Source organism: Pristiophorus japonicus, chromosome 4, assembly GCF_044704955.1.
Source record: "Pristiophorus japonicus isolate sPriJap1 chromosome 4, sPriJap1.hap1, whole genome shotgun sequence".
Classification (NCBI taxonomy): domain Eukaryota; kingdom Metazoa; phylum Chordata; class Chondrichthyes; family Pristiophoridae; genus Pristiophorus; species Pristiophorus japonicus.
Window position 1 is genome coordinate 189,030,915 of NC_091980.1, and position 26,527 is coordinate 189,057,441.

General features: G+C 44.7%; 2 protein-coding genes across 6 annotated transcripts in view; one reads left to right on the top strand and one right to left on the bottom strand.

Moving 5' to 3' along the window:
• Positions 1 to 3,326: 3,326 nt before the first annotated feature.
• Positions 3,327 to 25,174, bottom strand: LOC139263210 (uncharacterized). Of its 5 annotated transcripts, none has more exons than XM_070878941.1 (4): positions 24,790 to 25,174; positions 5,179 to 5,435; positions 4,711 to 4,876; positions 3,327 to 4,539 (listed from the first exon to the last, which is right to left on the bottom strand). In XM_070878941.1, the coding sequence occupies exons 2-4, from the start codon at positions 5,425 to 5,427 to the stop codon at positions 3,524 to 3,526; spliced, it is 1,431 nt and encodes a 476-aa protein (XP_070735042.1). In that variant the 5' UTR covers positions 5,428 to 5,435; positions 24,790 to 25,174; the 3' UTR covers positions 3,327 to 3,523. The 5 variants fall into 5 exon arrangements, with proteins under 5 accessions (XP_070735042.1, XP_070735045.1, XP_070735043.1 ...); XM_070878944.1 differs by lacking the exon at positions 5,179 to 5,435 and adding an exon at positions 19,549 to 19,805; XM_070878942.1 differs by lacking the exon at positions 24,790 to 25,174 and adding an exon at positions 19,549 to 19,637.
• fntb (farnesyltransferase, CAAX box, subunit beta) overlaps positions 24,677 to 26,527 on the top strand; it is a 147,514-nt gene continuing 145,663 nt past the window's right edge. The window contains exon 1 of the mRNA XM_070878945.1: positions 24,677 to 25,153. Coding sequence (XP_070735046.1) covers positions 25,055 to 25,153 — 99 coding nt within the window. The 5' untranslated portion in view covers positions 24,677 to 25,054. The remainder of the gene's footprint in view (positions 25,154 to 26,527) is intronic.

Consider the following 26,527-nt stretch of genomic DNA (forward strand, 5'->3'; position numbering starts at 1 on the left):
ACCACTGGGGTGGAAATGGCACAGCCTGCAGACTTGCTCTTGGTGATGGATGCATTTGAAAACGAAAAGTCACCCGTTATGGCCTGCCAGATCAGGACCTGGACCAGTCAGGATCCTTTACTGTCCCTTGTAAAAAAAGTGTGTTCTCCATGGGAGCTGGTCCAGCGGAGGTGCATGAAGAGATCAAGCCGTTCCAGCGGCGCAAAGACGAAGTGTCCATACAGGCAGACTGTCGGTTTGTGGGGTAATCGCGTGGTTTTGCCTAAGAAAGGCAGGGAAACGTTCATACGCGACTTACACGGTACCCACCCAGGCATAGTAATGACGAAAGCTATAGCCAGATCCCATGTGTGGTGGCCCGGCATCGACTCAGATTTGGAGTCTTGCGTGCGCCAATGCAACACTTACTCTCAACTGAGCAATGCACCCAGAGAGGCACCGCTAAGTTTGTGGTCATGGCCCTCCAAACCGTGGTCTAGGATCCACGTTGACTTCGCTGGCCCGTTTCTAGGCAAAATGTATTTGGTTGTTGTGGATGCTTATTCAAAATGGAATGAATGTGTAATATTGTCCACTGCCACCATCGAAAGCCTACGAGCCATGTTTGCCATGCACGGCCTGCCTAATGTCCTTGTAAGCGACACTGGGCTATGCTTCACCAGCGCTGAATTCAAGGAATTCATGACCCGCAATGGGATCAAGCACGTCATATCTGCTCCGTTCAAGCCCGCGTCTAACGGCCAGACAGAATGGGCAGTCCAAACCATCAAGCAAAGTTTGAAACGCAAGGTTGGAAGGCGCCCTGCAGACCCGCCTGCCCCAAGTCCTGCTCAGCTACCGTACAAGACCCCACTCGCACACCGAGATTCTTCCTACCGAACTGATCATGAAAAGGGCACTCAAAACAAGGCTCTCTCTAGTCCACCCTTATCTCCATGATCATGTCAAGGGCAGGCGGCATCAACAAAGCATGCACTATGATCACGCAAATTTGTCACGCGATATTGAAGTCAATGACCCTGTATTTGTACTCAGCTATGGACATGGTCCCAAATGGCTTGCTGGCACTGTCGTAGCCAAAGAAGGGAGTAGGGTGCTTGAGGTCAAACTTGCAAATAGACTAATTTGCAGAAAGCATTTGGACCAAAACAAACTGCGATTCACAGACAGCCACGAGTAACCTGAAGAGGACACCACCAATTTCGACCCTCCGATACACACACAAGCGACAACCGACATCATGGTTGACCACGAAGCTGAACTCATCATCCCCAGCAAGGCCAGGTGCGTAGCAGCCCAGCGAAGACCCAACCAACTCACCTGCACCTGTGTTTGTACCGAGATGACTAGGGAGCGGAAAGCCCCAGATCGTCTCACCCTGTAAATAAGTGTACTATTGACTTTGGGGGGGGTGGGTGGGAGGGCAGGAAGTGATGTTATGTATGCAACACCTTGTAACCAGCATTCTAACACCACCAGAGGGCGCATCTGTTGGAGTCCCAAGAGATCCAGCATCCCTTGGGAGCACTGCATAAAAGCAGGCCTCCCATGTGCCAGCACTCTGGAGTCAGAATAAAGAGACTAATGTCACACTTACTCAAGTCTACAGTACTCAGTCACATTGCTTTATTTGAGACATAACAAGTACAATAGGGAATTTATTCATCAGTTGGGAAGCAACACCATGCCACAGCTCGGGCTACTGGATACGTTGTAAATTTAATAAAAATATTTGGGATGATAGATTTGAACTTGTAAAATTTTGCTGAACTAAGAAATCGCTACAGAGCTAAGATAATACTGCAAAAATGTTCGACCCATGGTCCGTGGTCATTTAGCTGCGCTTAGCAAGTACAGTGACGGGGTTGGGGGGGGCAATAATTTGCTTCAAAGCCTCCGGATTAGGGAAAGAAAAAATTGACCATTATTCATAGTCCTGATCACTGTTGAATGAATTATGCTGAAAGTGCATGTGTGTAGATGCCAGTGAGAACTAGTTCAGGCTTGGTTGTAATGCCCCCCCCTGCCCCCAGTCAATTAGGTTGCTGACACTAGTTAGACTCACATATACATAATCACCAATTGGGTGATTAGATGCAGAACTTTGTGAGTAGCTGACTACTGGAATGGGTCGGGAGAGAAAATGTTAGCAGGGTCAGTTTTATCTCCTAGTGATTGGTCGTCTGTGGCTATGAACATAACTGCAGCAATCAAATTTTATGCATGCGGGTCATTTCAGTCAGGCACCGGTGACATATGGAACATCATGCAGCGCACTGCGAGGGCCTGCATTCACCAGGTCACGGATGCCACATTCAATGAAGCTTCTGGGTTCATCAACTTTGACATGTCCCCAGCGCAGCGAAGGGAGAGGTCTTTCGCATTCCGTAGCATCGCTGGCTTCCCCAGAGTGCGTGGGGCTGTTGATGGAACCAATATTGCATTGAAGGCACTGAATGATACACATGTTACATACATATACAGGAAGGAGTTTTCATTCATCAAATGTGATGATGCTTTGTGGTTCCCAACTGTGGATGGGGAATGTCAATGCAGATCACCGGGGAAGTGCTCATGATGCCTTTATCCTCCGGCACTCAAACTTACATGACGTCGTCAATGGATTGCATCCAGGATCTGGATGGATATTAGGAGACAAGGGCTGCCTGCTGAAACCATGGCTGATGATACCCTACCACAGGACCAAGAGTGAAGCAGAGGAAAGATACAACTGTGCACATGTGTGCACGCGCCAAATGGCGGAGAGGCCAATTGGGGTGTTGAAATCACGCTCCCGGTGCCTGGACAGGTCAGGGAGGACTTTGCAGCACTCACCTGTGAAAGTGGCGAGAGCTGTGGTGGTTGGACGCGCATTGCACAACTTTGCCCTGCGTGAAGGACTGACCCGTAACCCGGCACATGAGATTCCGGTGGAAATGGATGACATGAAGGATCCCAACATGGATGTTGCTCGGGACATGTTTCATGGGCCACCCGAATAAGCCACATCAGCGGGGCAGGGCGGGTAGAGAGCAGCTGCTGGCTCATGCATTTGGACAGTGATGAGAATGGCAAGATGCCTCCTCCCTCCCCCAGGAAGGCACACAAAACAGGCCAGATTGAAAGCGAAACAGGTGAATTTTTATTGCAGTAGCAAAATAGTCATTGCAAGACTTTTGAGGTAGTTATTGCTGAACTTTGTATAAACATGGAAGTGCTTACTGCTAGACTTCAAATACAAATTGAGTTAACTAGTTATTTGCCACTTTACAAATAGTTGTAATGTTAAAATGGTTGATGTTAATAAAAAATTTCAAACGGTTTAAACTGACTTCAGACTACAGCTTATGTACAGCGGAAATAAAATCAATTATAATACAAATAATCATTCAGAAATTTCAATACATAATACAACACCAACATTTCAAGAATAGCAAACATCAAAAAAATAACAAGACATGCCCCCTCGCATCTGTGACAAAGGTGTGAGAAAAAGGAGGTGGACTCTCCAAAAGGTGGCACCCTACTGCCTCCTACGCCTTGCCCTTCCCCGTGACCTGACCCCTCTTGTGCCAAGGGCACGACCTCTGTGTGTTGTCTGTCGCTCATCAGCAGGTAACTCGTAGCTGGGGTGCTGCTGTTCAAAGGCGGCATTAGAAGTTGCATCCGTTATAGGCACAGCTGCTGGCCCGTGGGTCTGCACCATGTTTGCGCTGAGAGACGGCAAGGGGGGTTCTATGGTCGTCGTACGGGTGGCAGCCGAATCTGATCTATGCAACTCAAATACTTGTATAAGTGTCTGGCTCAGGTGACTTAAATTATCCTCCATACGGGAAAAATGATTTAAATTTGTCTGATTAATATGGGCCAACTGATCACTAATGGCCTTCATCGAAAGGCTGAACTGAGTACACATGGTTTGATTATTAAGGGCCAACTGATCAGTAATGGTCTGGGTATTGATGGCCAACTGATTACAGAGATTCATTCCAAAATCCTTCATCTCCTGTCTCATGGAGGCAAGAGAGTCAAGGTATTTGTTATGCTGATCCACCAATGTTTGCCTCACTTCTTCAACAATTAAGTCCTCTTCCAGCTCAGGATCAACATGAGGCTGAGGTGTTCCCTGTCTTACTGCTGACTGGGGTGCATGTATTGGAGATTGCTCAGCCCCAGACAGGTCTGACGGATCTATCACATTTCCTCTCACTGCCCCGACGGCATCAGCTTGGCGGCTGCCTGTGAGAGGGCAGTCATGTGTGTCTCGCACAGAGCCAGAGGGGCCAAGAGATGGAGACACGATGATCTGAGGTTTGTCTTCGTGTTCAAGCGCCACATCCGCACTCTGAAGGTGCAACGTGGGGGAAGGAGTGATGACGTCACTTCGCCTGCCCTCCCACTGAGGGTGCACAATCTCCTCTTCCTCTGGATGCCACTTTGTTTCTTCCTCCTCCTCCGCCTCACTTACCATGTCAACACCATCTGCAGCCGCTGACTCACCGCCATCTGGACCCCATGTGTCCAAAGACAGCTGTCCACCTGCGGAAGAAAAAATTAAACATTCACAACGGTGAAGCACGTTCATCTGGCACATCACAGAAGCTCATATGCCGCGTGTGCACATTCATCATTTTATCTTCTTTTCAGACCTTACAGCCAACAAACATGTTTTAAACAAGCAGCTGGCCAAAGCAACAATGCGAGACTCACCTTTCCTTGCTTCAATGTCTGATTGGGCTCCAGACACTGAACTGCTACTGATGCCCAGCAGCTGGCTGACCCTTTCTTCCTGCTCACTCATCTCCTTTAGAAAGGCCACACCACCAACACCACCACCGGTCAACAAAAGCTCACGAGCATTATGTGCCATCTTACTCTACATAGACATGGAAAATAAATATTAGCTTTTGCTTCATTGTTGGTTATGAGAGAGATTAGTTGGGTGTTTTGGAGACTGGGTATAATTCACTAATTGCAATTTCACACCTCAAATCTGTGGAGTACAGATAAAAGATCTTTACAAGCACTTAGTGAGGCCCGTCTCCAATGGAATGTTACGACCAGTTGGGTTTAGATTGTACCCTGACCACCTCACCCATACACAAGCTCTGCTCTATTCATTGTATCAGTAACATTTTACGAAATCTTAAACATAACATTTCAAATAACTGTACAAACCTTAGCAGATCGCGTTAAATCATTCAGTTTTTTACGACATTGTTCCGCACTGCGTGGCACGGTGGAGTTAGCACTCACAGTCTTTGCCACCTCCTTCCACGCCAACAAGCTAGCTTTTCGAGGCGCCCTACACTTCACGTTCCCAATAAGCCACCTACGCTTCGCCTCCACCTCATCGAGGAGCATGTTTAGGTCGTCTTCACTAAAGTTGTGACTCCTCTTCCTCTCATCTATCTTCTGTGCTGCCATCTCTTTTTCTGTAAGTAAGTGCAGGACTGTTTTAAAACAGTTAATTACTTTGCACACCTTTTAAAAAACTGTTACTTTTACTTTGCTCAGCTTTTTCCAAACTGTCCATTATACTTTGCCATTTTATTAAAGTTTTTAAAAAGATTATAAAAGTTTTAAAAAAATTCTCTGCAGTTATAATTAAGTTTAAAAGGTTATTTAAAAAAAGACCTGAATTTATATAGCGCCTTTCATGACCTCGGGGCATCTCAAACGCTTTACAGCCAAGTGTAGTCACTGTTGCCATGGAGGAAAAGCGGCAGCCAATTTGTGCACAGCAAGTTCCTAAAACAGCAATGTGATAATGACAAGATAATCTCTTTTTTTTGTGATGTTGATTGAGGGATAACTTTTGGCCAGGACATCAGGAATAACTCCCCTGCAAAATAGTGCCATGGGATCTTTTACATCTACCTGAGAGAGCAGACGGGCCTCGGTTTAACATCTGAAAGAGTGCTCTGAAAGAGCAGCACCCCCATCAATACTGCACTGGAGTGTCAGCCTAGATTTATGTACTCAAGGCTCTGGAGTGGGACTTGAACCCACAACCTTCTGACTCAGAGGCCAGTGTGCACCCCACTGAGCCACAGCTGACATGTTAAAACACTACTCACCTCCCTTTAAAGTCCAAACTGATTTTGCGGGCATGTCTTGTATTGACGCAGTGATCTGACGTTCGCAAGCGCGTTAACCAACGGTGCTCAGATCCATGGGAGTCATCGTCGCATGCAAATCTCTGGGCTTTCCATCAAAGTTCTCGGCAGAGGATTTTTTTTTAGGTCAGCAGCGAATGCCATCGCTTCATCGCTGACTGCAAATTACAGGCCAATATGAAGAATTAAAATACTCTGTTACTCCAGGGCCAGGAGCTCTGAAGGCTGTCTTGCTTGCCCAGTGCCAGGGTTACTGCTATCTCCACGTGGCTGGAGTGGAATTTGGAGTGGGAGGGGGTGGATCCAGTTGTCATGGTCCACATAGGAACCAATGACATCGGTTGAACTAGGAATGAGGTTCTGTTGAGATAGCTTGAACCTCAAACTATGTCTGGATTGTTACCTGAGCCATGTGCAAATTGGCATAGGGTCAAGAAGATTTAGAGAGTTACATGGATAGCTCAAAGAGCGGTGTGGGAGGAAGGGATTGTGATTCATGGGACACTGACACCAGTAAGAGGGAGCTGTTCCGTTGGGACGGGCTCCACTTAAACTGGGCTAGGATCAGTCTCCTGAATAACTAGGTCTGTAGAGGGGAAATTTAGAAATTTAAAGAGAAAAGTCAAGGCAATGGAGCAGTGTAGTGATTTATGTAAAGATAAGCAAAGTGTGACAGGGAAGGACAGAGAGTTTAACAGTAACAGTGCATCAGCGAATATGGCGAAAGCAGGAAATAATGGTAAAAAGTTAAAATTAAAGGCTCTTTATCTGAAGGCTTGAAGCATTCATGGATAAATTAGCGGCATACATAGAGATAAATGGGTTTGATCTAATAGCCATTACAGAGATGTGGTTCTAAGGTGATCAAAGTTAGCAACTAAATATTCCAAGGTACTTGATTTCAAAAAGACAGGCAGAATGGGAAGGGGGGGGGGGCGGGGTAGATCTGATAATAAAGGATGACATATGGACAGTAGTGAGAAAGAAGCTTGGCCTGGAAAATCAGGAAGTAGAATCAATGTGGATGGATGGAGATAAGAAATAACAATGGGCAGAAAACACTGATTGGAGTAGCTTATAGGCCCCCTAACAGCAGCAATAATTTTGAAAAGAGTATTAAACAACAAATAACAGGAGCTTGTGACAAAGGTAATACAATAATCATGGGGGACTTTAATCTTCATATAGACTGGGCTAATCAAATTGGCAAAAGTAGTCTGGAGGACGAAAGATGAGGTGCTGTCCTTCAAGCTTACGCTGAACTTATGATTCGGCACTTTAGACTTCTGAACTCAACACTGAGTTCAACAATTTCAGATCATATTCTCTGTCCCCATTTTTTTGGACAGCAGATTCTGCTTTCGCCATTTTCACCTCTTCTAGACCCATCCTTTGTTTCGTCACGTGTCCCGTTACCGTCTGCTTTTGCCTTGTACAATCATATATTTTGTCCTTTAATCTCTCCTGCCTTCCACCCTATCACAGACCTTCCCTTTTGTTCTTTTCTCTCCTCCCCACTTTTCGTGCCTCTGTACTTGCTTAAAATCTGTTATATCTCCAAATTTTTCCAGTTCTGCTGAAATGTTAACTCTGCTTCTCTCTCCACAGATGTTGCCTGACCTCCTGAGTATTTGCAACATTTTCTGATTTATTTCAGATTTCTAGCATCCGCAGTATTTATATTTCCACATAAAATTAATACAGGTTTGACTTCCCGAATCCAGCAACCTCAGGACCGAGGCCAAGCCGGTTTTCATGTTTTTCTGGACTTCGGAACAGCAGAAAAGGAGGGGGGGGGGGAAGGGGAGGGGGGTGTGGGCGCTCGCTGAGGAGCTGTTCGAGTGTTCGGGCGGGGACTCGCCGCCGTGGAAGTGTTCGGATAGGGCCCCGCCGCCGAGGAGCTGTTTGGGTCGCCGGCCCCGTCAATGAGGTCGTTGGGCAGGGCCAAGCTGGCGAGGAAGTATTCAGGCGGGCCCTGCCGCCGAGGACCTGATCGGGCGGGCCCCGCCGTCGAGGAGGAGTTCCTTGTCTGACCCAAGGTAGGTGGGGTCGGGTAGCCGAAGTAAAGGGGAGGGAGGAGGGCCGGGGCAGGCGAAGTCGGGGCGGGCGAAGTCAGGCCGGGGCGAAGTCGGTTCGCCGATAGGGGGGACTCCGGATATCGGATCATTTTCCGGTTTCCGGACGACCCCACCACGGATCGGCCCGGCATCCGGAACATTCTGGATTCTGGATTTTGGAGGTCGAACCTGTAATATGGTTAGACAGAGTCAACATAGTTTTATGAAAGGGAATTGTGTTTAACAAATTGATCAAGAGTTTTTTGAGAATGTAACTAGCAGGGTAGATAATGGGGAACGAGTTGATGTGGTATACTTGGGATTCCAAAAGGCATTCGATAAGATTGCTCCACAAATTAAGGGCTCATAGAAGCATAGAAAATAGGTGCAGGAGTAGGCCATTCAGCCCTTCGAGCCTGCACAACCATTCAATAAGATCATGGCTGATCATTTCCTCAGGATCCCTTTCCTGCTTTCTCTCCATACCCCTTGATCCCCTTAGCCGTAAGGGCCATATCAAACTCCCTCTTGAATATATCCCAATGAACTGGCATTAACAACCCTCTGCGGCAGGGAATTCCACAGGTTAACAACTCGCTGAGTGAAGAAATTTCTCCTCATCTCAGTCCTAAATGGCCTACCCCTTATCCTAAGACTATGTCCCCTGGTTCTGGACTTCCCCAACATCGGGAACATTCTCCCCGCAGCTAACCTGTCCAGTCCTGTCAGAATCTTATACGTTTCTATGAGATCCCCTCTCATCCTTCTAAACTCCAGTGAATGAAGGCCCAGTTGATCCAGTCTCTCCTCATATGACAGTGCAGCCATCCCTGGAATCAGTCTGGTGAACCTTCGCTGCACTCCCTCAAGAGCAAGAACGTCCTTCCTCAGATTAGGAGACCAAAACTGAACACAATATTCCAGGTGAGGCCTCACTAAGGCCTTGTACAACTACAGTAAGACCTCCCTACTCCGATACCCAAATCCCCTAGCTATGAAGGCCAACATATCATTTGCCTTCTTCACCACCTGCTGTACCTGCATGCCCACTTTCAGTGACTGATGAACCATGACACCCAGGTCTCGTTGCACCTCCCCTTTTCCTAATCTGCCGCCATCCAGTTAATATTCTGCCTTCGCGTTTTTGCCCCCAAAATGGATAACCTCACATTTATCCACATTATACTGCATCTGACATGCATTTGCCCACTCACCTAACCTGTCCAAGTCACCCTGCAGCCTCTTAGCGTCCTCCTCACAGCTCATACCGCCACCCAGTTTAGTGTCATCTGCAAACCTGGAGATATTGCACGCAATTCCTTCATCTAAATCGTAAATGTATAATGTAAAGAGCTGGGGTCCCAGCACTGAGCCCTGCGGCACTCCACTAGTCACTGCCTGCCATTCTGAAAAGGACCCGTTTATCCCGACTCTCTGCTTCCTGTCTGCCAACCAGTTCTCTATCCACGTCAGTACATTACCCCCAATACCATGCGCTTTGATTTTGCACACCAATCTCTTGTGCGGGACCTTGTCAAAAGCCTTTTGAAAGTCCAAATACACCATATCCACTGGTTCTCCCTTGTCCACTCTGCTAGTTACATCCTCAAAAAATTCCAGAAGATTTGTCAAGCATGATTGCCCTTTCATAAATCCATGCTGACTTGATCCGATCCTGTCACTGCTTTCCAAATGCGCTGCTATTTCATCCTTAATGATTGATTCCAACAATTTCCCCACTACTGATGTCAGGCTAAGCGGTCTATAATTACCCGTTTTCTCTCTCCCTCCTTTTTTAAAAAGTGGTGTTACATTAGCTACCTTCCAGTCCATAGGAACTGATCCAGAGTCGATAGAAGTTGGAAAATGATCACCAATGCATCCACTATTTCTCGGGCCACTTCCTTAAGTACTCTGGGATGCAGACTATTAGGCCCCGGGGATTTATCAGCATTCAATCCCATCAATTTCCCAAACACATTTTCCCGCCTAATAAGGATATCCTTCAGTTCCTCCTTCTCACTAGACCTACTGTCCCCTCGTACAATCGGAAGGTTATTTCTGTCTTCCTTCGTGAAGACAGAACCGAAGTATTTGTTCAATTAGTTTGTCATTTCTTTGTTCCTCATTATAAATTCACCTGAATCCGACTGCAAGGCACCTACGTTTGTCTTCACTAATCTTTTTCTCTTCACATATTTATAGAAGCTTTTGCAATCAGTTTTTATGTTCCCTGTAAGCTTCCTCTCGTACTCTATTTTCCCCCTCTTAATTAAACCCTTAGTCTTCCTCTGTTGAATTCTAAATTTCTCCCAGTCCTCAGGTTTGTTGCTTTTTCTAGCCAAATTATATGCCTCTTCCATGGCTTTAACACTATCCTTAATTTCCCTTGTTAGCCATGGTTGAGCCACCTTCCCCATTTTATTTTTACTCCAGACAGGGATGTACAATTGCTGAAGTTCATCCATGTGATCTTTAAATGTTTGCCATTGCTTATCCAGCGTCAACTCTTTCAGTTTCCTTTGCCAGTCTATTCTAGCCAATTCACGCCTCATACCGTCGAAGTTACCTTTCCTTAAGTTCAGGACCCTAGTTTCCGAATTAACTGTGTCACTCTCCATCTTAATAAAGAATTCTACCATATTATGGTCACTCTTCCCCAAGGGGCCTCGCACAACAACATTGCTAATTAGTCTCTTCTCATTACACATCACCCAGTCTAGGATGGCCAGCTCTCTAATTGGTTCCTTGACATATTGGTTGAGAAAACCATCCCTAATACACTCCAGGAAATCCTCCTCCACCACATTGCTACCAGTATGGTTAGCCCAGTCAATATGTAGATTAAAGTCGCCCATGATAACTGCTGTACCTTTATTGCACACATCCCTTATTTCTTGTTTGATGCTGTCCCCAACCTCACTACTACTGTTTGGTGGTCTGTACACAACTTCCACTAGCGTTTTCTGCCCTTTGGATTTTCGCAGCTCCACCCATACTGATTCCACATCATCCAGGCTAATGTCCCTCCTTACTATTGCATTAATTTCCTCTTTAACCAGCAACGCCACCCCGCCTCTTTTTCCTTTCTTTCTATCCTTCCTAAATGCTGAATACCCTTTGATGTTGAGTTCCCAGCCTTGGTCACCCTGGAGCCATGTCTCCGTGATGCCAATTACATCATACCCATTAACTGCTATCTGCGCAGTTAATTCGTCCACCTTATTCCGAATACTCCTCGCATTGAGGCACAGAGCCTTCAGGCTTGTCTTTTTAACACACTTTGCCCCAATAGAATTTTGCTGTAATGTGGCCCTTTTTGTTTTTTGCCTTGGGTTTCTCTGCCCTCCATTTTTACTATTCTCCTTTCTATCTTTTGCTTCTGACTCCATTTTATTTCCCTCTCTCTCCCTGCATAGCTTCCCATCCCCCTGCCATATTAGTTTAACTTCTCCCCAACAGCACTAGCAAACATCCCCCTCGGACATTGGATCTGGTCCTGCCCAGGTGCAGACCATCTGGTTTGTACTGGTCCCACCTCCCCCAGAACCGGTTCCAATGCCCCAGGAATTTGAATTCCTCCCTTCTGCACCACTGCTCAAACCATGTATTCATCTGAGCTATCCTGTGATTCCTACTCTGACTAGCACATGGCACAGGTAGCAATCCTGAGATTACTACTTTTGAGGTCCTACTTTTTAATTTAGCTTCTAGCTCCCTAAATTCGTCTCGTAGGACCTCATCCCGTTTTTTTTACCTATATCGTTGGTACCTATATGCACCACGACAACTGGCTGTTCACCCTCCCTTTTCAGAATGTCCTGCAGCCGCTCCGAGACATCCTTGACCCCTGCACCAGGGAGGCAACATAACATCCTGGAGTCTCGGTTGCGGCCGCAGAAACGCCTATCTATTCCCCTTACAATTGAATCCCCTATCACTATCGCTCTCCCACTCTTTTTCCTGCCCCCCTGTGCAGCAGAGCCAGCCACGGTGCCATGAACTTGGCTGCTGCTGCTCTCCCCTGATGAGTCATCCCCCTCAACAGTGCTCAAAGTGGTGTATCTGTTTTGCGGTCATCCCTGCACTACCTTCCTTGCACTGCTTTTCCTGTTGGTCTTCCATTCCCTATCTGGCTGCGGACCCTTTACCTGCGGTAAGACCAACTCACTAAATGTGCTATTCACATCATTCTCAGCATCGTGCATGCTCCAGAGTGAATTCACCCGCAGCTCCAGTTCTGCAATGCGGTCCGTCAGGAGCTGGAGGCGGATACACTTCCCGCACACATAGTCGTCAGGAACACCGGAAGCATCCCTGACTTCTCACATCGTACAGGAGGAGCTCTCCTGCCATGACTTAACCCTTCGATAAACTTAAATTGGCAACAACAATGTTAAAGGTTACTTACTGATAAAGAAAAGAAAAAGAAAAGCTACTTACCAATCACCAGCCACCTTGGCTGTGACGTCACCTTTCGATTTCTTTCTACTTCTTTTTTGCCATGGGGTTTTATCATGGGATTGGGATAACATTTAAGCATGGATAGACTATTGGTTAAAGGACAGAAAATAGAGAGAGTAGGGATAAACGGGTCATTGGACGGTTGGCAGGCTGTAAGTAGTGGGGTGCTGCAAGGATCAGTGCTTGGGAACACAGCTATTTACAATCTATATTAACAACTGAGGTGAAGAGACTGAGTGCAATATATCCAAGTTTACTGATACCTGTAATACAAAGCTAGGTAAGTAAGCTGTGAGGTGGACACGAAGAGCCTGCAAAAGGTTATAGACAGGTTAAGTGAGTGGACAATAAGGTGGCAGATGGAGTATAATGTGGAGTAATGTGAGGTTATTTACTTTGGTAGGAAGAATAGAAAAACAGAATATTTTTTAAATGGTGAGAAACTATTAAAATGTTGGTGCGCAGAGAGATTTAGATGTCCCCATGCAGAAATCACAGAGTTAGCATGCAGGTATAGCAAGCGATTGGAAAGGCAAACGGCATGTTGGCCTTTATTGCAAGGTGGTTGGAGTACAGGAGTAAGGAATTTTTGCTACAATTGCACAGGGCTTTGATGAGACCACACAGAGTACTGTGCACAGTTTTGGTCTCCTTATCTGAGGAAGGATATACTTACTTCATTTTTAGGTGGTGCAACAAGAGGTTCATAGAAACATAGAAAATAGGTGCAGGAGCAGGCCATTCGGCTCTTCGAGCCTGCACCACATTCAATATGATCATGGTTGATCATGCAACTTCAGTTCCCGATTCCTGCTTTCTCTCCATACCCCTTGATTCCTTTAGTCATAAGGGCTATATCTAACTCCCTTTTGAATATATCTAACGAACTGGCCTCAACAACTTTCTGTGGTAGAGAATTCCACATGTTCACAATTCCTGAGTGAAGAAGTTTCTCCTCATCTCGATCCTAAATGGCTTACCTCTTAATCCTTAGACTGTGACCCCTGGTTCTGGACTTCCCCAACATCGGGAACATTCTTCCTGCATCTAACCTATCCAATCCCGTCAGAATTTTATATGTTTCTATGAGATCCCCTCTCATTCTTCTAAATTCCAGTGAATATAAGCCTAGTTGATCCATTCTATGCAAGTCCTGCCATCCCGGGAATCAGTCTGGTGAACCTTCGCTGCACTCCCTCAATAGCAAGAATATCCTTCCTCAGATTAGGAGACCAAAACTGCACACAATACTCAAGGTGTGGTCTCACCAAGGCCCTGTACAACTGCAGTAAGACCTCCCTGCTCCTATATTCAAATCCCCTCGCTATGAAGGCCAGCATGTCATTTGCTTTCTTTACTGCCTGCTGTACCTGCATCCTGCCTTCAATGACTGATGTACCCAGGTCTCATTGCACCGCCCCTTTTCCTAATCTGTCACCATTCAGATAATAATTTGCCTTCCTGTTTTTGCCACCAAAGTGGATAACCTCACACTTATCCACATTATACTGCATCTGTCATGCATTTGCACATTCACCTAAACTGTCCAAGTCCCCATGCAGCCTCCTAGCATCCTCCTCGCAGCTCGCACTGCCACCCAGCTCAGGGTCATTTGCAATCTCGGAGATATTACATTCAATTCCTTAGTCTAAATCATTAATGTATATTGTAAATAGCTGGGGTCTCAGCACTGAACCTTGCGGCACCCCACTAGTCACTGCCTGCCATTCTGAAAAGGATCCGTTTATTCCCACTCTTTGCTTCTTGTCTGCCAACCAGTTCTCTATCCATGTCAATAGAACCATAGAAACATAGAAAATAGGTGCAGGAGTAGGCCATTTGGCCCTTCGAGCCTGCACCACCATTCAATAAGATCATGGCTGATCATTTCCTCAGTATCCCTTTCCCACTTTCTCTCCATACCCCTTGATCCTTTTAGCCGTAAGGGCCATATCTAACTCCCTCTTGAATATATCCAATGAACTGGCATCAACAACTCTCTGCGGCAGGGAATTCCACAGGTTAACAACTCTCTGAGTGAAGAAGTTTCTCCTCATCTCAGTCCTAAATGGCCTACCCCTTATCCTAAGACTGTGTTCCCTGGTTCTGGACTTCCCTAACATTGGGAACACTCTTCCCGCATCTAACCTGTCCAGTCCTGTCAGATTCTTATACATTTCTATGAGATCCCCTCTCATCCTTCTAAACTCCAGTGTATAAAGGCCCAGTTGATCCAGTCTCTCTTCATATGTCAGTCCAGCCATCCCCGGAATCAGTCTGGTGAACCTTCGTTGCACTCCCTCAATAGCAAGAACGTCCTTCCTCAGATTAGGAGACCAAAACTGAACACAATATTCCAGGTGAGGTCTCACCAAAGCCCTGTACAACTGCAGTAAGACCTCCCTGCTCCTATACTCAAATCCCCTAGCTAGGAAGGCCAATATACTATTTGCCTTCTTCACCGCCTGCTGTACCTGCATGCCAACTTTCAATGACTGATGAACCATGACACCCAGGTCTCGTTGCACCTCCCCTTTTCCTAATCTGCCACCGTTCAGATATTCTGCCTTTGTGTTTTTGCCCCCAAAGTGGATAACCTCACATTTATCCACATTATACTGCATCTGCCATGCATCTGCCCACTCACCTAGCCTGCCCAAGTCACCCTGCAGCCTCTTAGCGTCCTCCGCACAGCTCACACCGCCACCCAGTTTAGTGTCATCTGCAAACTTGGAAATATTACAGTCAATTCCTTCATTAAATCATTAATGTATATTGTAAAGAGCTGGAGTCCCAGCACTGAGCTCTGCGGCACTCCACTAGTCACTGCCTGCCATTCTGAAAAGAACCCGTTTATCCCGACTCTCTGCTTCCTGTCTGCCAACCAGTTCTCTATCCACGTCAGTACATTACCCCCAATACCATGTGTTTTGATTTAGCACACCAATTTTTGCCTTGGGTTTCTCTGGCCTCCACTTTTACTATTCTCCTTTCTACCTTTTGCTTCTACTTCCATTTTATTTCCAATACATTACCCTCAATACCTTGTGCCTTAATTTTGCACACTAATCTCTTGTGTGGGACCTTGTCAAAAGCCTTTTAAAAGTCCAAATACACGACATCTACTGGTTCTCCCTTAGCCACTCTACTAGTTACATCCCTTTCATAAATCCATGCTGACTTGGATCGATCCTGCCACTGCTTTCCAAATGCGCTGCTATATCTTTAATAATTGATTCCAGCATTTTCCCCACTACCGATGTCAGGCTAACCGGTCTATAATTCCCTGTTTTCTCTCTCCCGCCTTTTTTAAAAAGTGCGGTTACATTAGTTACCCTCCAATCCATAGGAACTGAACTAGAGTCCATGGTATGTTGGAAAATGACCACCAATGCATCTACTATTTCTAGTTCCACTTCCTTAAGTACTCTGAGATGCAGACTATAAGGCCCTGAGGATTTATCAGCCTTCAGTCCCTTCAATTTCCCTAACACCATTTCCTGACTAATAAGGGTTTTCCTCAGTTCTCTCTTCTCGCTAGAGCCTCGGTTCCCTAGTATTTTCGGGAGGTTATTCGTGTCTTCCTTAGTGAAGACAGAACCAAAGTATTTGTTCAATTGGTCTGTCATTTTCTTGTTCCCCATTATGAATTCACCTGATTCTGACAACAAGGGACCTACATTAAGTCTTCACTAATCTTTTTCTCTTCACATACTTATAGAAGCTTTTGCAGTCAGTTTTTATGTTCCCTGCAAACTTACTTTCATACTCTATTTTCCCCCTCCTAATTAAACCCTTAGTCCGCCTCTGCTGAATTCTAAATTTCTCTCAGTCCTCAGGTTTGCTGCTTTTTCTGGCCAATTTATATGCCTCTTCCTTGGATTTAACACTTTCCCTAATTTCCCTTGTTAGCCACGGTTGAGCCACCTTCCCTTTTTTATTCTTACGCCACACAGGGATGTACAATTGTTGTAATTCATCCATGCGATATTTAAATGTCTGCCATTGCCTATCCACCATCAACCCTTTAAGTATCAGTTGCCAGTCTATCCTAGCTAATTCACGTCTCATCCGTCAAAGTTTCCTTTCTTTAAGTTCAGGACCCTAGTCTCTGAATTAACTGTGTCACTCTCCACCTTAATGAAGAATTCTACCATATTATGGTCACTCCTCCCCATGACCAGATTGCTAATTAATCCTCTCTCATTACACAAGACCCAGTCTAGGATGGCCGGCTCTCTAGTTGGTTCCTCGACATATTGGCCTAGAAAACCATCCCTAATACATTCCAGGAAATCCTCCTCCACAATATTGCTACTAGTTTGGTTAGCCCAATCAATATGTAGATTAAAGTCACCCATGATAACTGCCGTACCCTTATTGCATGCGTCCCTAATTTCCTGTTTGATGCCATCCCCAACCTACTACTGTTTGGTGGTCTGTACACAACTTCCAACTAATGTTTTCTGCCCTTTGGTGTTTCGCAGCTCTACCCATATAGATTCCACATCATCCACGCAATGTCCTTCCTTACTATTGCGTTAATCTCCTCTTTAACCAGTAATGCTACCTCACCTCCTTTTCCTTCCTGTCTGTCCATCCTGAATATTGAATACCCCTGGATGTTGAGTTCCTAGCCTTGGTTACTTTGGAGCCATGTCTCCGTAATCCCAATGACATCATATCCGTTAACAGCTATCTGCGCAGTCAATTCATCCACCTTATTATGAATGCTCCTCGCATTGAGACTCAGAGCCTTCAGGCTTGTTTTTTTAACACTCTTTGTCCTTTTAGAATTATGTTGTAGTGTTGTCCTTTTTGATTTTTGCCCTTGATTTCTCTGCCCTCCACTCTTGCTTTTCTCCTATCTTTTGCTTCTGCCACCTTTTTATTTCCCTCTGCCTCCCTGCATAGATTCCCATCCCTCTGCCATTTTAGTTTAAACCCTCCCTAACAGCACTCGCAAACATTCTGCATAGGACATCGGTTCCAGTCCAATGACTAGATTGATTCCTGGGATGAGAGGGTTGTCCTATGAGGAGAGATTGAGTAGATTGGGCCTATAAACTCTGGTGTTTAGAAGAATGAAAGGTGATCGCATTGAAACGTATAAGATTCTGAGGGGGATTGACAGGGTAGGTGCCGAGAGGTTGTTTCCCCTGGCTGGAGAGTCTAGAACTAAAGGGCATAGTCTCAGGTTAAGGGGTCAGCGTTTTAAGACTGAGATGAAGAGTAATTTCTTGACTTATAGGGTTGTGATCCTTTGGAATTCTATACCCAAAAGGGCTGTGGATGTTCAGTCATTGAGTATATTCAAGGCTGAGATAGATCGATTTTTGGACTATAAAGTAATCAAGGAATATATGGGGATCAGGTGGGAAAGTGTTGAGGGCCAAGATCAGCCATGATCTTATTGAATGGTGGAGCCGGCTTGAGGGTCCGGATGGCCTACTCTTGCTCCTAATTCTCATGTTCTTATGTTAATATTCAAGACAGAGATCGATATATTTTTGTATACCAAGAGACTCGAGGTATACGGGGATAGGGCGGGAAGGTGGAGCTGAGGTAGAAGATCAACCATGATCTCAAAGAATGGTGGAACATGCTCGTAGGGCCGAATGGCCTACTCCTGCTCCTATTTCTTGTGTTCTTGTATTAAGTGCTCCTCCATATCATTAATACAAGCCTATCTCCCAGTTTAATACAGTCCATATATTTTACTTTAGAGATTAAAAAAAAATTATTTTATATTCTCTGAACTGTTATTTCATTATACCACTTTTGGCCTTTCATCTATGAGGTTGAGAGCGGGATAAATGGCCTGGATTGTAGATACTTCCTGCTCTCGCTGCTGTTCCATAATCAATTATGAGCTGATCAATCAAGGGCTGATTTCCTTTCCCTCCCACCCGTTCCAGGTGAATTTATCTGCCACTATAAAGCAGTGCACTTGATGCTACCTTAACCCCACTTGAGTTTAAGTGATATGTGAGCCAAGAATTTGAACAGAGGCTTTGTGACACAGCAGCTGAAAAATTGCCTACGAATAATGAAGGTTTTAATAAAGATCATTTAGTCTGAATGTTCAAGAGGTTCTAGGACATTAGAATAAATTGTTTGGTGGCACTTACAAAGATCATGTTAACAAACATTCATTTTAGATACCTGGATAGAACTGCATTCATGCCAATGAAGCAAAATTAAAATACCACCATTTCTCACAGTAGAGTTTCAGACTCAAATAAACTGTTGCAAGCTATACCATGTAAGCGAAATCATATTGTACATAAGTAATGCTCTATAGTCTCCGACTGAATGTGGGGAAAAGAGAAATGCATCTTTCAAGGTAGTAGTCTGCTGCACTACAGTGCAGTACTTACAGCCAACAAACATGTTTTAAACATGCAGCTGGCCAAAGCAACAATGCAAGACTCACCTTCCCTCACTCCAATGTCTGATTGGGCACCAGACACTGAACTGCAACTGATGCCCACCAGCTGACTGGCCCTTTTTTCCTGCTTGCTTATTTCCTTTAGATAGGCCATACCACCAACACCACCACCACCACCACCGGCCATAGAACGCACACGGGCATTATGTGCCATCTTACTCTACATAGACATGGAAAATAAATATTAGTTTTTTCTACATTATTGGTTATGAGAGATTAGTTGGGTGCTTTGGAGACTAGGTATAATTCACTAATTGCAGTTTCACACCTCAAATCTGTGGAGTACAGATAGAGGATCTTTACAAGCACTTAGTGAGGCCCGTCTCCAATGGTAATGGAATTTTACGACCAATTGACTTTCGAGGAGCCCTGCCCACCCCACCCATAAACAAGCTCTTCTCTATTCATTGCATCAGTAATACTTAAGAAATCTTAAATTTAAAATAACTGTACAAACCTTAGCTGATCGCGTTAAATCACTCAGTTTTTTACGACATTGTTCCGCGCTTCGTGGCACGGTGGAGTTAGCACTCAAAGCCTCTGCCACCTCATTCCACGCCAACAAGCTATCTTTTCGTGGTGCCCTACACTTCACGTTCCCGATAAGCCGCCTACGCTTTGCCTCCACCTCATCGAGGAGTTTGTTGAGGTCGTCTTCACTAAAGTTGTGACACCTCTTCCTCTCATCTATCTTTTGCGCTGCCATCTTTTTTTCTGTAAGTAAGTGCAGGGCTTTTTAAAAACAGTTAATTACTTTGCACACCTTTTAAAAAACTGTTACTTTGCTCAGCTTTTTCCAAACTGTCCATTGTCATTTTATTAAAAGCTTTTAAAAGAATATAAAAGATTTTAAAATTTTCTCTGCAGTTACAATTAAGTTTAAACGGTCATTTAAAAATAAAGGAAAACTTGCATTTATATAGCGCCTTTCACAACCTCACGACACTCCAAAACGCTTTGCACCAATGAAGTACTTTTGAAGTGTAGTTACTGTTGCAATGTAGGAAACATCGGACCATAGGAAGGGGTGAAGGGATCGAGCCCCATGAGCCTGTTCCACCATTCAATGTGATCATGGCTGATCTGCGACCTAACTTCATACACCTTTGGCCCACATCCATTAGTACCAATGGTTAATAAAAGTCTTTGAATCTCAAATTTAAAATATTACAACCAGTTGACTTTGATCTAGCATCAACTGCCGTTTGTGGAAGGGAGTTCCAAACTTCTACCACCCTTTGTGTGTAGAAGTGTTTCCTAATTTCACTCCTGAAAGGCCTGGCTCTAATTTTTTGACTATGCCTAGTCCTAGAATCCCCAACCAGCAGAAATAGTTTCTTTCCATCTGCCATATCTGTTCCTCTTAATATCCTGAAAACTTTGATCAGATCACCTCTTAACCTTCTAAATTCTAGGGAATACAACCCTAATTTGTGTAATCTCGACTCGTAATTTAACCCTTGAAGTCCAGGTATCATTCTGGTAAACCTGTGCTACACTCCCTCCAAGGCCAATATATCCTTCCTAATGTGTGGTGCCCAGAACTGCTCACAGTACTCCAGGTGTGGCTTTGTATAGCTGCAGCATAACTTTTACCCCCTTGTACTCCAGATATAAACCCCAGCATTCCATTAACCTTTTAAATTATTTTCTGTATCTGTCCATGACATTTTAATGATCTATGTATCTGGAGTCCTAAACCTCTTTGGATCTCCACTGTTTTTAACTTTTCACCATTTAGAAAGTACCCTGTTCTATCCTTTTTAGGTCCAAAGTGGATGACCTCACATTTGCTGACATTGAAATCCATTTGCCAGTTTTACCCATTGACTTAATCTGTCGCTATCCCTTTGTAATCTTATGCTTTCATCTACACTGCCTACAATGCTGTCTATCTTTGTGTCATCGGCAGATTTGGATATATGACCTTCTATGCCATCACCTAAGTCGTTAATAAAATTATCATAGGCAGTCCCTCAAAATCAAGGAAGACTTGTTTCCACTCTAAATTATAGTCTCTGTCACAGGTGGGACAGACAGTCGTTGAAGGAAAGGGTGGGTGGGACTGGTTTACTGCACGCCCCTTCCGCTGCCTGCGCTTGTTAATAAATAAATAGTGAATAGTTGAGGCCCCAACACAGATCCCTGTGGACACTAGTCACATCCTGCCAATTTGAGTATCTAAACATTATCCCGACTGCATGACTCCTGCCACTCAGCCAATTTCCTAATTAGGTCAATAATTTGCTCTCAATTCCGTAGGCTTCTACCTTAGTTAACAGTCTCTTATGTGGGAATTTATCAAATGCCTTCTCGTAGTCCATATAAATAACATCCTTAGACATTCCCCTTTCCACTACTTTAGTCACCTCTTCAAAAAATTAAATCAGGTTAGTCAGGCATGACCTACTTTTCATAAATCCATGATCAACTGATAATTTTTGAGGTGTTCAATCACCCTATTCTTAATTATAGACTCAAGCAATTTCCCAACAACAGATGTTGGGCTAACTGGTCTATAATACCCTCTCTTCTCTCTCACCATTCTTAAAAAGTTGAGTGACATGCACAATTTTACAATCTAAAGGAACAGTTCCTGAATCGAGAGAACTTTGGAAGATTATAGTTAGGGCAACCGCAATGTGCTCACCTACTTCCTTCAAAACTCTGGGATGGAAGCCATCTGGTCCTAGGAATGTGTCTCTCTTTAGTGCCATTATTTTGCAGCAGAGCAGGTCTCCAGTCAGCCTGGTTCAACCCTTGCCACTGGATAAAGGCCTAGCTCTGTCGAGCTCGTGTGGTGGCTGATGTGCAACGGTCACCACACGTTAAAAAAATCCACACACAGGCATCTTCCACCCTCTCCATTGAAGTTTAGGACTGGAACATCGGGTCCTTCATTGAAACATCTGTGAACTCATGTGGAAGCAAATCATCCTCATTCGAGGGACCGCCTGTGATGATGATATTTTCTTCATTACTGTTATTTTATTTACATTAATTTTATTAGTTTCCTTGGGATTTCGGGAATGCTATCCTCTTCCTCTATTGCAAATGCTAAATAATTATTCAATATGTCTGCCATTTCCTTATTATCATTGACAATGTCAGCGCTATCAGTAAAAGGACCAACATTGCTCCTGACTACCCTCTTTTACCCAATATAATTTTAAAAATTCTGTGTGTTCATTTTGATATCCATGTTGATTTTGATATTTCTGGCATGGCTTACGTGTCAGCTGTGGCTCAGTGAGTAGCACACTCGCTGCTGAGTCAGAAGGTTGTGGGTTCAAGCCCCACTCTAGAGACTTGAGCACAAAAGTCTAGGCTGATACTCCAGTGCAGCACTGAGATGTGTTGTCTTTTCAATGAGACACTGAACCAAGGCTCCGTCTGCTCTCTCAGGTGGATATAAAAGATCCCATGGCACTATTTCGAAGATGAACAGGGGAGTTACCCCAGTGTCCGAATAAATATTTATCCCTCAATCTACATCACAAAAGAAACAGATTATCTGATCATTATCACATTGCTGTTTGTGGGAGATGCTGTTCGCAAATTGGCTGCTCCATTTCCTACATTACAACAGTGACTACTCTTCAAAAGTACTTCATTGGCTGTTGAACACTTTGGGACGTCCTGAGGTTGTAAAAGGCGCTATATAAATGCAAGGCTTTCTTTGTTTTAACACTGTATTCCCTCACATGGAGAGGTCCTGTTCTCAGCTAAGCTGCCTAGGTCAAGTGTCAACCAGAGGTCAAGTTTCTTTTGCTGCAGAAAGATAGCGTTACTCCAGGCTGCACTTCTCCACTTGCCAACAGGTGATTTCAGACTAGCATTGGCTACATGCTTGGAAACAGGTTCTTGTTCTGCATGCAGATTGTGCATGGTGCATTGAAAACAATATAAATATTCATGGTATTCCCCTGCTCATGATAGTAAAACAAAGCTTTTTTATTACACAAACATGTTGTGTACAATTATTTTTCCCTCGAATTTTTTTATCTTCTCAGTTCCATTTTACTACAAGAACAAAATAGCCTCAATCGAAATGAAGTCCTATGAGTAGCATTTCGGGGTGGGGTGTATAACAGTAGTCGGGGGGCAGAATGCAAGAGAGGAACCAGGCTGTTTTCTTAACAAAAATATTGTTGAGGAAACTGCCTTGGAGCAGAAACTTCATGAAAGAACAAATAGAAGTTAAAAATATGACTTGTCTGCTGTGTTACTGCCCAACTGGAGTCTCATCTTGTTTCCCAGATGGGTATGCTACACTGACCAGATATATTTGGCAGATGCTGGATGCTTCCAGCATTTTCTGTTTTTGTTTTTATATTTGGTTAACACTGCAGCTGCCCTATGAGGTGGAGGATGAAGGCATGAATAAAGTTAGGGGGCAGGCTGGTTATTAAAAGACATTGGCCCAGAATTTGCGGTGGGTAATAACAGCGAACGAACAGCATTTGCTATTATTATCCCATTGAAACTGACCACAACTTTAGGATTTAGCGCATGAGCATTCTAACACGGAAATCCTGCAGTTGCGGTGTCATTCACTGCTCTGATACTGACTGCACTGTGCCCACTCCCCATAGCCGGCAATCAGTGTAATCAGTAAAACGGACAAAAACTTGGGGCTTTTCCATGGTAATATTGCTGTTAAATACCTTATTTAAAGTTAGACCTTGTTGGATTAAGTGTAACTGGGGTTTTCACAGCTTACTGACTGATAAACAAACGTTATGGTCTGGAAAAACTATTTTAAATTTTGTGGTCAAATTTCTTCATAAGTTAGGATTTTTAGGAAACTTTTAAAATATTATATCTTTTTTAAGTGTGTTCGTATTTGTTTCAGGTTTACCTTTTCCCCATTGAGAGACCCAGTATTTGTTTTGCTCTCTATAACATTTGTAAAAAGTCAGAATAAAAGCAACTTTTTCCACTTCCTGCTTCCCTGCCTGTGAGAATTCTGCATTGTGATTGGCTGATTAGACAGCTTGTTGACGTCACAGCAGTCCGCGCTCTGGGATTCCCACTAAACTGCACGGATCTCAATCGCACGTCGAAAAGTCAAACTTCTCGCACAGAGATCGCGAGATCTTTGTGGGCAGCGACGAACGCCTCTGTTTCGCTGCTGACCGCAAACTCCGAGCCATTAAAATGACACATGTTGGAAAACAGAAAGAGCAGTTTGCATAAGTAGTGCATTCCGCATACAAACAAAATGCAGAGTGTTTAAACAAGGTGCAGAGGCGAATACCCAGCAGGAAGAGGAAATTGGGGCGGGGGGAGGAACAAGCGATCAAAGGCCAGGTTGAGGAGATGGGTGTTTGTAGGCAGGGGAAGAGGAAGTAAGGCAATAAGTTTCAGGAAAGAATACCAGAAGGGGCACAATGATCATCCTGCGATAGTGGAGTGGGGAAGAAACAGCAATCCAGAATCAGAGGAGTGACATAAATGGCTGAAGAATATTCCTTCAAAAGCAGTAACCTCATGACGAATGAGGGCACATTAAATTAGCATCTGCAATACGGCTTAGAGAAACAGAAACACAACCAAGAGAGAGGCTGCTGAGGATTACCCTTTGGCGGGCAAATCGGAGCAATCAACTTTCAAATCTCATAGAATCAATTCTAAAGCAATCTTCCAACTTATTGTGAGTTATTAATCAGGAGCAAGAATTTCCTCAACTACTCACTCGAGAATAACGGGTAACCCACACACTGCAGGGACAGCCAGCCGTCAAAAAGAATGACAGATGTCGAAATGCCACCCTTCTCCAGCCAACACAGAAGACGCACAACGCGTTTGCGTATGAGCGGGAAGGTTTGTCCCTCGCGAGGTGCTGTCGGCGCTGCCGGTCACTGGGAGTGATGCCGAGCAGCGGTTGAAGGCTGCGGGGGATCTGGCCCGGGATTTTAAAAAATAGACCGCTTCCTGTGTCGCGTCCCCCACCCTAAATCATGGCGGAGCTAACCGAGCCGTTGAGGTGTTTCCGCGATAACCACTTCGAGGAGAAATTTCACGACGAAGACGTGGTGACCGTAACTTCGGTGGAGCAGGTGAGCGCGGGCGCGAGCGGGGTAGGCCGCAGGCGCGCTGGCCGCACGGCACTCCGGGAGCTGTAGTTGGTGCGCGGCGGAACTGGCGCCCGATCGGCGGGCAGAGACTACAATTCCCAACATCCGCTGCGCCACACCAAGCGCCGCAACCCCGCCAAAAGCGCTGAGCCGCAGACGGGATCAAAGGGGGAGGGGAAGCGTACGCTCAGTCCGAGATTGGTCTTTTCTGTCGGGCGGTGGGTGGGGGCAAGAGAGGTAGCAAAGCGGCGGGGAAACTGAAGGACGACATCGGATGGTGGAATGGTACTGCACAGGAAGTAGTGTGGGGAGAAAAGATGTGGGCTGCACACATGGCTGGTGGAAGATAAAATGGAGCAAGAAGGAGAGAGCCTTGCTGCAGAGTTCTGGATTAACTTTAGTTTACGGAGAGTGGGAGAGGAGAGGCTAGCATTTGAGAAATCTGTCCGCCCCTAACACTTGTACTGTTGTAAATTTTTGTTTATAATTGACAATATCTGAACTTGTTGATCAAAGTACTACTGGGCAACCACCAAATGCAATGTGTTTCTATTTAATGGAATAAACTTAGTGCATATTGGTTGAAAGGTCTCCGAATTTGGGCCAAGCATTTTTAAGGTGTGCACTTATGTTTGTCCGAAGTTGTGAATGTTTCTTTTGTTTTGGCCTATCCACAAGTGAGGAAAAGTGAGAAATTGTTGATGAAAAGTGGAATTTAGAGAGGAGAAAATACGATTGGAATAGTGCCAAACTAAAAAGATGTCATGTTCTGCTTTTATAGTGAAAAGATGGTCTCCTTATGCTGAAATATTGTCCCTTGCCACACGGGATAGTTTTGGTCTCATAGGTTGAACGATCAGCCATGATCTTATTGAATGGTGGTGCAGGCTCAAAGGACCGAATGGCCTACTCCTGCACCCAAGTTCTATGTTTCTATAGACATTTACAGCACAGAAAGAGGCCATTTCAGCCCATCGTGTCCGTGCCGGCCGATAAAGAGCCACACGGCCCTTGATCAGCAGCCCTCTTAATGGAATGTAGAAGAGATTAACCAATGCAAATTATTGTGTTACACTGCTGATCAGCTGAGAGTTAACTCCACACCGAGCAGGGGCCGTATGCCTGAAAGCTTCAGAATCACAACACGGTGCTTAACTATCAAAGCCTGAACTGCTGGAAAGTTCATTGTTTTTGAGTCACAACTGTGTTTTGAATGCTTTCCTGTACTATGCAATCAGGACAGATGAGTATAATTTGTCCTTTCCCAGTTCTAAATGTAATTACACAATACTCTTGGATACTTTTGAAATGTATAGAGAAAATTAATAGTTCCCTGTAATTGTTTTTATATAATCA